The sequence below is a fragment of the Oryzias latipes genome, chromosome 17 (genome assembly GCF_053564925.1).
Source record: "Oryzias latipes strain Hd-rR chromosome 17, Olatipes_Hd-rR_3.1".
NCBI classification, from domain to species: Eukaryota; Metazoa; Chordata; class Actinopteri; order Beloniformes; family Adrianichthyidae; genus Oryzias; species Oryzias latipes.
This window is the reverse complement of record NC_136253.1, coordinates 17,166,610-17,178,911: the sequence shown is the minus strand read 5'-3', so window position 1 is coordinate 17,178,911 and position 12,302 is coordinate 17,166,610. Positions and strand designations below refer to the sequence as shown.

The window sequence follows — 12,302 nt, the reverse complement described above, 5'->3', positions numbered from 1 at the left end:
GTTAGCGTACACGTGCGCCTCTGCACGGCACTTCAGGGTAGGTGCGCGTGCACTCAGCTTTATGGAATATCACATGGATGATCTGCGTGACAGGACAGTAAAGCTGATTTGTGGTCATTATATGAACTTTTGTATCCTTTTAGTTTATTTATATTTAGTCTCTTCAGAAAAAGAACTATAGACAGCATTGTTATACACATTTGTGTTTTCCCCCATATTTGGTTACATTTCTAAATTAACATATTTTTCATGGAAAAATCAAAACTAACCTTGGCAAAAAGTAGTACACTAGAAGTTTATTTCATTAAGTATACTTAATAATGCTGTACTTAAGTATAGCAAGTATGCTATAGACCAGGGGACTGCATCCTGAGACTCTGGGGCCGCATGTGGCTTTTGTTTTATCACTCTATTGTGGCCCTTTGGTTGAAGAAAAATAAAGCATATTTAAATTTAAAAAGTATTATTTTTCAGACTATTAGAAGTGAAACAAAACAGTCTGTTGAACTTGATTTAACTCATTCAGAGTTAAAACCAGTTGAAGCACTGTATGGATCTGCCGAGCTCCTGACTACAGTACCCATAATGCTCCAACTATCCGTCAAGCAGTGCAGCTTTGTAGTTTATCAAAGCCATTCAAAAAAGTATTTGACAGATTTTTGAGCGTCATGTACCACATAAAGTCATCTGAGCACAAGGATTATTCATACATATGGTGAGCAGGAATAACAAAGTGGGCTTCCCATTTCTGAAAATAATCAAAGGACTTTGAGATCAGGTTTAAAAAAACACGGCGTGGGTAACTTAGTTAGCTCTATTTAAAATTTGGTTTGTTATGATGACAAATTCATGATTAAGATACTGTCAAAATTAGTTGTCAAAATTATGTAATCTTTAGAGAAAAAAATTGAAATTTTTTTCTTTATGTTGATGTTTTATCCGTGAGAATTTCACGTAAAAGGCTCTTTATGTGCTGAAAGTTGCAGACCGCTGCTATAGATGTGTAGATGAAGTATAGGAGACATATTAACCGAGTACTTCCTCAGACTAAACTGGAACATTTTAGGTTTAAAATAGAGAGTATATAAAAAAAACATCAAGTATACTGCTTTACTTTTAGCATAGACTAAGTATACTTGTAGTACACTTAAACAGACTACTTTTTCTGCTAAGGGTACAGTTGAAACCAGAAGTTTACATACACCAGATAAAAACACACCTATGAAAAAAGCTTTCATTGCACTGTTTTTGCCCCAGGAACGCAAAAACGCCACCTGTCTGTTTTTGTGTCCCTACAAGCTGCGTAAAAGTAGTTTGATGACCAAAACAATTTAATTTTAACTTTCAAACTTAGAGACTTGAGCTTTTAATGGCTATGACTTTGTTAAGATAACACACTAACCACATAAACACCTGGACAACCAACGTAGACTTTCATGAAATTCTGTTTTTGGAATAGCTGTGGGATCGAAAACATCCATCCATCCATCCATCATTCCATCCATCCATCCATCCATCTATCTATATCTATCCATCCATTCATTCATTCATTCATTCATTCATTCATTCATTCATTCATTCATTCATTCATTCATTCATTCATTCATTCATTCATTCATCCATCCATTTTTTTTCCACCACACAAAAAGTCATGTTTTGGAAGACTGGATGTGTTTTTCCCTTGTTTATGTTCCCTCGCCATAAAATTCTCAAATATGAATCACGAGTGACATTCTGAAGTGTAGAAATACCCTAATTTGACATGAAAAGAATCTAGCCATAGTGGTGCTAAATGATGACAGGAAGGACGTTTTGCTTTGACATGATCTGTGACCCCTCATGTCTGCGAAATAGTTTTATTTCCAAAAACTTCTCACCTATTAAAGATGTCTCCATAAATTTGTAGAACTTGAGTCAATTCTGCTACAAAGTACTGGTTATGGTACATCAGTTCCGTTTGCAGGTGTGCCTGCTCCCACATTGTGCGGCACAAATCCCTGCAGATGATATTTATCTGTTGCCTTGATTGCCACTGAACAGACCTGAAAATGTCAAATAGAGTTTATGTTGGGGTCCCAAGCTGAACTTCTCCTGATTGTTGTCTGTGAAATCCTTTTTAGAATGTATTGAGTTTCAACAGATCCTTGATGGTTGTAACTGGTTTCCTCCATCCACCCATTTTCTTAACCTGCTATGTCCCTTTTGGGGTCACAGGGTTGCTGGAGACTGTCCCAGCTACTATTGGGCAAAGGTGGGGTAAACCCAGTCTGTTGCAGGGCTATTTGGTTGCAGCCATTTCTTTCTGCCACTGATAAAAATAGGTTTACTCTGGTTTCACCCTGTATCTTAGTAGATGACCACAATGCCACCACACAAAATGTCATGTTTTGGAAGACTGGATGTGGGTCTCCACCACTGATCAAGCTCATTTTCATATCCATTCCTGTGTGTTAAGGCTTGAGAAGTTGGGATTTAAGACAGAGTCTGTATGTTTCCTCTTCTTTCTTAGATCGTGTAATCACACCCACAACACCTACTGTACGTGACTAACAAGAAGAGGTTCTTCACTCTGGACCAGCAAAACGGTGATGCCTTTTCAGAACTGGCTTTGTGGTCTAAAACCAAAGAACTGCTGGTATGCCAGAGTCTTTGCTCTTTAATCAGAGCTGTCTCCACCCAACATGATGCCTATAAGCTATATTTTAAATGGCTCCTCCAACAAGGGATCGAGCAGTGGATAGGGGATCAACTCTAACCTGTATGTACTAAATGATGTCATTAAAGTTTGGTAAATGGGGATTGTATTATAAATATATGAATACATTATTCCAACAGGTTGTATGGACACTTCCTGTTTGTAGAGAGAGATCCCAAATTCTACTGTACAATTAAACGAGGGGCGTTGCAGATATGTGCAGCAACTTAGTAGGAAGGTACCGGAGGGTTTAGACTCACCGCTAATGATTCCAGACCACAGAACAAACAAACTGCTGCTTCCTGATAAATAAAAACACAAATAGTTTTCATTCATAAAATTAATACTCTCTAAATGGCCTATATCATGCTAAATCAAATTTCTGTGCTTTTAAGTGTATTGTGATTTTAATTCCTCATTATAAATAACACAAAGTGGTATCTAATTATTTTATGGCATGTCTGAGTATTCCTCTAAAAACCTGCTCTCTGAGCAGCAGCCCCTCCCAATCCCAACCCACAAAAAACAGAAGAATATGTTCTTTAGTTTGCATTGATGTTCTTTCATGAAGCCAACGGGTAATAACTGGAATTTATTTGTGTCGGGGGGGGGGGGGGGGGGGGTGTCCAGAGTTTCGCCCAAGGTGTCGAACTAGCCAGGAACACCACTGCACGATTGGGTTGGAGCTGTTATTTTTTCACAGCTCCCCTCCCAGGCAATTCAGTTCAGTTTTATTTATATAGCCCGATATTACAACACAGTTGTCTCAACAAGCTTCACTAACCGCACAAAACACAAGATCAGTTAAAAAATACAAAAGATGATTGCTCAGCTAAACAGACTAAGCTAAACTGGGTATCCCTGCCCTTAGACCCTTATTCTACGTTCCCAACATTTGTGTTAAAGAGGCGTTCAAAAGATTTGCTTTGCTCTTAACTGCCTACTCTAGATATTGGACATTTTTTATTTCCAACTCATCAAATTTCCAGGTGCAGCAACACCTTAATGCGCAGCTCCAACTCCTGAATCAACGGCTCGATTGAAATCTCCAGGTTTCATGACTAAACTTTCCTTGTGGCAGGCTTGGACTGCAGCAGGGGGCGTGGTCACATTAGCATATTTCCCAATCATTTAAAGTATTTATATTTAATATGTTAATGGAACATTTAGATTCAATTTCGGATTTAACATTTACATTTATATTTAACATTTATATTTAAAGATAACATTGAACATTTAAATGTACTATTAGGATTTTAATATACATTCAGATTTAACAATTAAATGCATTATTTACACAGAACTTAACATTTGACTTTCAGATTTTACATGTATGTTTATGATTAATTTTTAGATATATGTTAAAAATCTAAAAGTACATATACAGAAGGATCCAGAATGGAACTCCTCAAATATATTTTTTGTTTAGTTGGTTGAATAATTAATAAATAGGTTAGAATCAGAAATCCATCAGAGGAACAGCTCGTGTTGGAAGTTATGGAGTTTAATGGGGGGCAGCAGGTTGAGGTGGCTTGGACACATTGAGAAGAGGATTTGTGATTTTGTTGGTAAAATTATATTGAGGTTGGAGCTACCAGAAAGAAGTTCACGGTAGTCTAAAGGGGAGGTTCATGGATGTCTTCAAGGAAAACATGAAGGTGGTTGCTGTGAGTGAGGAGGAGGCAGGGGATAGAATTACGTGAAGGCAAATGATTTACCTTTCTAGGTGTCCCGGTCTGGGTGGGCTGCGGCGATGCGCCTACGGCCAACCTGACTCCTGGTATGAAGAGATTCCCAAATACTGTTTCCTTACAGCAGAACCAAGCCTTACTTTTCTTTTAGAAATTACCTTGATCAGTTTTTATTGTGGGTTGGGGGGTCATAGGTCGTATGTTTTAATGGAGGGGAGTGGGAAAGGTAAAGGGTGGGTTGGGTTTTTATCGTAGTATTGTGTTTTGTTTTGTTTATTTTGATTGAAATGTTAAAGCGCTTTTTTATGAATAAAGATTGATTGATTGATTGTTTTGCTACCGCTAAAAGAAGCAGACAGAATTCAGAAAATAATATTAATAATAAGTAGTTTATTTATTTATATATTTATGATTCAACCCAACTCTTACGGTACTTTTTGGATGTCCTTCACCTTTTCTGCAGCGAACATTCTCCCTCCAGGCCGCTTGGTGGCGGTAGTGCACCGATTCGACGAGAAACAAGCAGAAGAACATCAAACATGGCGGCGTCCGGTGACAGGGGATGCTGATTTCGGGCAGGGTATTTCAGAACATCTTCAGTCTTGCTAAAATATTTTAGACATGGCAGGAAGTAAAATATTTTTGAGACAAGCGCGATGTCTAAAGATGGCGTCTTCACTGTATTCCCAGCGAGGCTGTCTCCTGCAGGCCCGGAGACACCTCGCTTTGACATGCCCTTCGGCAGCCAAGATTGCCCCTCCACGTAGACCTAGAGAAAAAGTGGAGATTCCCGGACTGGAAGTAATCACATACGGAGAGAGGATGCACTATGTGCCGGGATTAGCTAAACCTGTTTACCCGCCGTGGGAGAAAGACTATAAAGACCCGGGATATTACAAGAGTCCTCCAGCCCAGGAGATGGCGCTGTACAAACAGAAACCCTGTTACGTGTTCAACCAGAGAACCAGCATGCTGGAAGGTAGAGGCTTTTTGAAAACAACTTTATTGAATAAATATACAAACAATTAAAGGGTTTAAGTTAAATTATGACAACAATATACAAATATTAAGTAAAAAATTAATCATCAGATAATCCATCTTTAAAATGGAATTTATACATTAATTTATAATTTGTGTTTTATTGTCTTTTTTGTAAAATAATGCCACGAAACTACTTTATATTAAAGGCAAAACAAATTTATTGTGAGGTTTCACTTTTATTCTCGCTACATTTACACACAATTCAAAAACAAAAAAACTCAACTGCATAAAGGAGCTTTAGAAGTTTAAAACACGGTACATCTTTTAGTAGCTTTTACCAAGTGATCTACTTTTAAGTGGAAAAAAAGAGCAATTGAAAATTTTCACAAATTTGAGAAAATGCAAACAAGGTTCAAACATAGAAATAAATATTATACAACACTGATGTAGTTAGATGAATCGGATATGTCAGTTTTAGTGTTTTACAGCAAAGTGAATCTTTCTTGATGGGCTATTTGGGTGCAGATTACTTCAAGGCAAGATGAAACAATGTCCACCTATAGGATTGATTTTTCTTTTTCCTCCTCAAATCGTTATCAATACTCAACAAATGATTTAATACACTCGGTGGAGCTTTGCTATCAAACTCCTGAGGAAGAGCTTGTGTGTTTTTCAGGTGTGCGTCAGGCTGCTTGGTTGACCAAAACCCAGGTGAACTCGGGTTTGCCGCCTCACCTCCTCACTCTGGCGGAGTCCCTTGAAAGCCGAGTTGAAGATCAGAGTGAGCGTGTGCAAAACGCCATCAAGCACGCACGCTTCTGGGACACCACGGAAAGTCGCCCAGACAAGGAGAAGTACAGGTATGAAGCAGGCCCGCTCCAGCTCCTTCGGTCCGTGTCACAGACACAGGGACTCAGGGCAAAGATGAATGAATGGCACACAGAGAAAACATGGAGCTCTCCATTCTGTTTCTCCTGCTTTTGGCTTTTATTTTTCTGGGATGAAACGGCTTCAGATGGCAAAGAAAGCACCAAAAAAAAAAAAAATGCTGCCATTACTAACATTAATAAACTATTTTATTACATATTGTGTTTTAAATGTATCCTTAAATCAGAAGTAACCCGATGCATTTAAAGTTTGTCTTAGAAAGATGTAAATCAACAGAGAAATTGGGAGATTTCCATCAACCTTATGAACCCGGATGATCCAGCCCCACTAAACGAGCCTCATTCTATACATCTATGCATGTCTGAACCACAGACCGTAAAGTAAAACAATTATGACTCACGTGTTTTCAAACACTTTTCTTTTGTCATTATATCTTTAGGCTGCACAAAGATTATTTGAATGGAGGGGCTGGCTTTATAAAACGTCAATTCTTCAAAATCAAACTGTTTGATTTATCCAATCATCAATTCTATCACTTGATTGTCTTTTTTAACAATTTCTTGTTTTTTTTTCAGGCATAAAAAACTGTTTCAATTAAAATATTGACATTTTATTAAGGAAAATTCCACTTTATTTCAATTTATGTCACTGGTTATGCATAGAGAGAAATTGGACAAATGCAAATAATGTTTTATGGGACCAGGAGTCTAATTGAATTGTGAATCAAACTGAAATGGGTTCAGTATTCGAGCAGTTCCTGCTGTGCTTGCAGGATGCAACGCAGTGTAAATCAGGGGGACTGACCCTGGTCCTGTTCCTGGAGAACAGCACTCTGTGCTTTACCTGGATCAGGTGTGTTTGTTCAGTCAGAATGAGGTCAGCTCACTAAGTGAAAGCAGTGCAGAGAGACTTTTAAACAGGCAGGGTGAGAGATGTTCAGGGCAAGGCTTAAACAGCCCTGTTGAAGATGAGGAAGTCTTATTTCTGGTCTGCTTACACTAGAAGAAAGGTTATCTCCTTTGGAGAAAACAACTTTTATCTCATTTTTTTGAGATTTACATTGATTTTAACCAAAAGGTAAATAAATACATGACAGATTTTTTCCATATTATGTAGTATTTGTATTTTTTATGACATTTAGCAGCTGGAATGCTCAAAAAACACAAAACAAAAACATTACAATCAGCAGTTATACATTCACACAATGACGTATCAAACTTAGGATAATTAAACATAAAATTAAATATTGCTTGAAAGGGAGTGAAAGGAAGCTAACTTGTATAATCCCACCCTGTTCTACCATTTTATTATATGATGTATCATTATCCGGTTCATAACTTCTATAAGACAGAATTAAGAATCCTGAAGTATCAATAAAGCAAAGAGGAATTACTTAAATTATTTTGTAAAAATAGACAACTATTTTAGAAATCAACATGGCAAATGCAGATCCGTTATCTAAAATATATGCAGATTATGTGAATTATAAAAATCATGCATATGATTAAAAAATACTATATCAGTAAAATAGGCATAACACTGTTTAAAAAATCTTCTTAGAAAAAATTGATCAAGTATCAAAAGTTAAAAATATGTGCAAAATTATGTTACATTAGGAAAAATCCTGAATCCATCTTTTGAGCAAGTGAAGTAATATCATTAATCAATCAATATAACCATCTTCAATTATTGATTAAGCATTTTTGTTATTGTGATAAGGTAATGCTGTGAAATAAAAAAGGGTCCATAATTGGTCGAATGACTAAGGTTGGTATTCCTTCTTCTGCTGATTAACAGCAGATATATATATATATATATATATATATATATATATATATATATATATATATATATATATATATATATATGATGAAAAAAGGAGTTCCCACATAAATTTAAACCCCTGAAGGGTTTTAGGTACACAAGCTTTTTTTTTTCCTCTGAGTTTGAGTGAATGAACAGATATTTTTGTTCCTCTGCTCTCGCTGTGTTTTTACAGTAAAACTCTGCTGCTCAATCTGCTCCATTTGTGCGCGACCCTCCAGTCCAGTTCTTCAGCACAGAGGAGGAGGATTCTTGCAGAGAACTATTCACTTGCCGCTACGTGGAGGAGAGGTGTTGCATCGCCTTTATTTTGCACTTCTGGATCACTAAACTGATTTAGTGTTTCTGGGTTTTTGTTTCTGTGACTCGGCTGGTTAAAGACCCACTCCGATCATCTTTTGATCTATTTTAAAAGTGTCTCCAGTGGGTTTTTTAATAGGATTGTGCTGATTTTAGACTTTTTTTTTTAATGTAGTTTTCTTAAAGTAACAGTGGTTTATTAGAAATTTGTTGCAGAATACAAACAGAGATTTGAAAAAAACAATAATCTTCTTTACGTATCAGACAAATGCCACAAGAACATGGCTATTATCATGGGTCTTTAAAGCCATAAATGATCCATGCAGCTGCCATTCTGCCATGTCTCCGTGTTTCAGGGGAGGACCTGTTCCAGGTTCGAGGTCAAAACGGGTTGCTGCAGTGCAGCATGGACGCTCTCCCACAGGTCTGTGAAGAAAAGGACATTTCCGCCACCGTTGATCATGTTCTGGAGACTTTCTATCCCGTGTCTCCCACCATCGATCTGCAGAAGGTCAACGTCTACAAGGAGATGAACTGCACAGGCGAGCGTTTTCTGCCGTTGACTTGATAGACTCAGACTGCTGGTCCACTTTCAGGCCTAACTGCGTTACCCTTCCCTCCTTCAAGCAGGGTTCAGAGACGACTACCTTTATCCTCACGCTCACACGCTTTATTTCCTGGAATCAACGGACCCTCAATGGAAGCTCAAGCCGGACCAGTTCAGGGCCAAGATGTTCATGTTCGCCTTTGGGAATGCTTTGGCTCGGGCGCACAAACTTTACGGGGTGAGGATGGGAGCCAACCTGCTGGCCGGAGCTGGCAGCACTGCAAGCTTTTCATTTCCACGTCTCTGTTTCAGACTGAGCCCCAGAGCCTCCTGCAGCGCCCCATAACCGTCCAGGCGGTGGGGTCTAACGGCAGGATCTTCCAGTTCCTGGTTTTCCAGCTGAACACCACCGACCTCGATCAAGATGAAGGCATCAAGAACCAGGTCAGTTGCTCGCCCGTTTATCCCCGGCCACCTCCGAGGGTCTCATAGACGCTGCGTTCAGACGCCAGGGTGGCGCGGTGCGGCCTCGGTGTGTTCACACAACCTTGATCTTCAAATAAACCGTTGCTTGAATTCAGTGGAAATTGAGAAAAGAGGGTTCAGTCAACGTTTGGAAGTCAGTCTGTGTTATATTTCATCTGCTGTGAGGATTCGTAACCCTTTGAGCTTTTTATCCCTCCCTTCCTTGATAGAGGAGCGTGTGGAGGCAGAGATGTTCCAACTTTTCTCTGCTGCACAAACATTGTAGTCAAATGTTTATACCTAGAAAGATAAACCAGATAACAGAAAACATGGTAGGAAAGCCGAAGCAATGTGGCTTTCTGATCTATTTCTCCTGATGTCATTAGTTCTGCAACTCGTGACAAAAATTTGTTCCTGTTTGTCCAAATGAAAGGTGTGCAGAAGTGCATTTTTCTCCATGCTTTAATTAAACTAAATACAGCTGTTTGTCTTAATCGGGCAGCAGAAAACACTGAAAACTCTACTGGCTGACTGTTCATATCTGCAAAACCAGCAGAACAAATTCCAAATGATAGGGTGCTCATTGTGGGACATAAAACTCTCAGAAGCTTTTTAATATTTATTTCAAACTACTTGTATTTTAAAGAGAGGTTGTTTAATTAATTTAATTTGTGTGTGTGGGTGAGGTTCTTCTAGCTGCATGTTGGAGCTGATCCCACATTAAAGGAAAAGTGTTCTCCTTCCATGAAAACTACCAATGGAGATGAACGGCTTTGCAGGAAGTGGTTGCAGATGTTGTAGTTTAAGTCACATGCATGGAAAACTTGATCAAGTGTTGAACTGCTGCTGTCCAAAACCCATTCTTGTAAGTTTACTATTAGACTTAATGCAAATGTAATCATTTGACCCATCTGATGACAAGAAACAGCAAAAACCAAACAAATAAATATATACATAAGTTTACATTTTTTAACTAAAAATTTGGATGAATTGGAATCTCTTCAGCTAATTAGACTTTCTGTGACTAAAACCCTTCTTATAAAATAGATCATAGATCACAACACTTTATGGAGTTACAAATTGACATGTAAAGTAGCATCTGAGATAAAAAACAAGACATCTGAAATCGTTATGGGGGGAAAATAAAGAATCGGAAAAACCAAAAGGCAGGCAGTTTAAATCAAATGTATTTTCTTATGTTAAAAAAAAAAACAATCATGACCTTTTACCACAAAAATGAAGCCAAGGCTCTACTACACAGAAGCCTCAACATCAACTAAATAAGAGAAACTGTAATAAATATGACCCTTTTCCTTGATCTAAAAAGGATCAGTTCTAAAACGAACTTTCTAAACGTCTTCTGCAGTGATGCTCGGTCAGTATGAAGGAATTAACCAGCATTTTTCACAGCTGGATTTCTGTAGGAATGAAAGTTGAACCCTTTAGGTTTGGTCTGTGAAGGAACCGCCTTTAGAACCCCACGTTCACTACGACTCGAGTGACTCTGGCGTTATTGACCTGCATGCTTTCTTGCCCTGTGCAGATGTGGCTGGACGCAGATGTGGAGCTGTACGATTTTGCCAAAGTTCGGCCACTCGTCAAGAAGAAGCAAGTGAAGGTACAATCGTCAAAGTTCGGTCTTTGCATCTGCGGTTTTTTACAGCATGGAGTTCTAACTACGTTGGTGGATTCATTTCTGCCTCGGTCTCCGCAGGTCCCAGCTGGTCTGTCAGGATACAAAGCTGAGGCCTTCAGGAAGTTCCTGGCTCTGTACCTTCATGGAGCCGCGTAGGACGCATCAAGCATCAGAAATGGAGCCGTTACAAACTGGACCTCAGCTGTTTGCTCTGTAACAGCTTCACACCACTTTGGAGGGCTTTGTTTTTTTTAGAATCTTCTCGGTTATTTAAAACCTAAAAGGCTTTTATTGATACTGACACTTAAATGTATTTCTACCAAAATAAGGCTGAGGACCGGCGGATCAAAACATCCCCTTTATTCTGGCTGAAAAATGCTCAGCAAATTTATTCTGAACTTGAATTCGTCCTCATCGAGCTGATAATGACATTTCTCACTCAAAGCTCTGCTGTTTGTCAGCACCAAGGATCTGAGGCTTCCACACATGATATTGCCTGATACTGAATATCAACCCAATGTCAATAAATGCTTTATTGTTGCAATAAACATTGAGATGAGTCACTGTCTAAATTCTCTTGGCTTGAAGGATTTGTGCTTTTGCTCGGCTGGAGTGGAAACCATCAAACTTGAATAAATGCAGCTTTACTTCTCAAAAGGCAGAAAATAAAACTGCAGCTCAGATGGATGAAACCAGAAAGACATTAAAACAGCTGTTCAGCCTTACAGACAGCCCCTATAGAAAAATATATTACACTAAGGCAAGAACAGAACAATAAAAATATTGAATTTTAAATATGTAGTTAAATATATAAAAAAAATAAACTTAAATCTTGATCCTAAAACCAACAATTTCTTTTATTTTCTAAATACTTATATTCCCAATCAGTTTTTCTTTATTTTCACTCCCCTCAAAGTTAATATGTCCTGCTTATTTTCAAGTTATATGTGCATTTTCCTAATTTTTGCATTTAGATATTAGGATTTTATATTTTTTAGGGTAGTATTTATTATGAAAACAATGTTTTTGTATGAATTTATTGTTACTAGCTTGCGTCCACAAATGATTTCATACACTTCCAGTTTCCTGTACAGCAGGGATCTGCAACCTCTAACTCTAAAAGAGCCGTTTGGAACAGTTTCTTACATATCAAAACCCCAAAAGAACCGCAAAGTCACACTTTATTGTTCAGAAAAAATAGGCTTTATGTTTTTGTAGCCATTAAGCCATTCATTTGTGATACGTAGCTTTAAAATATCAGTGTTATAATTTCCT

The 12,302-nt window shown here is 38.1% G+C and overlaps 1 protein-coding gene across 2 annotated transcripts; it reads left to right on the top strand.

The window, feature by feature from the left end:
• Window positions 1-8: 8 nt before the first annotated feature.
• mrpl37 (mitochondrial ribosomal protein L37) lies at window positions 9-11,599 on the top strand. Of its 2 annotated transcripts, XM_023965289.2 has the most exons (11): window positions 9-37; window positions 2,510-2,635; window positions 4,850-4,966; window positions 5,077-5,365; window positions 6,044-6,227; window positions 8,255-8,370; window positions 8,736-8,921; window positions 9,010-9,164; window positions 9,239-9,370; window positions 10,935-11,009; window positions 11,106-11,599. In XM_023965289.2, exons 3-11 carry the CDS (start codon window positions 4,949-4,951, stop codon window positions 11,181-11,183), a joined length of 1,233 nt encoding a protein of 410 aa, XP_023821057.1. In that variant the 5' UTR covers window positions 9-37; window positions 2,510-2,635; window positions 4,850-4,948; the 3' UTR covers window positions 11,184-11,599. The 2 variants fall into 2 exon arrangements, with proteins under 2 accessions (XP_023821057.1, XP_023821056.1); XM_023965288.2 differs by lacking the exons at window positions 9-37; window positions 2,510-2,635 and having other exon boundaries at window positions 4,887-5,365.
• Window positions 11,600-12,302: the final 703 nt, after the last annotated feature.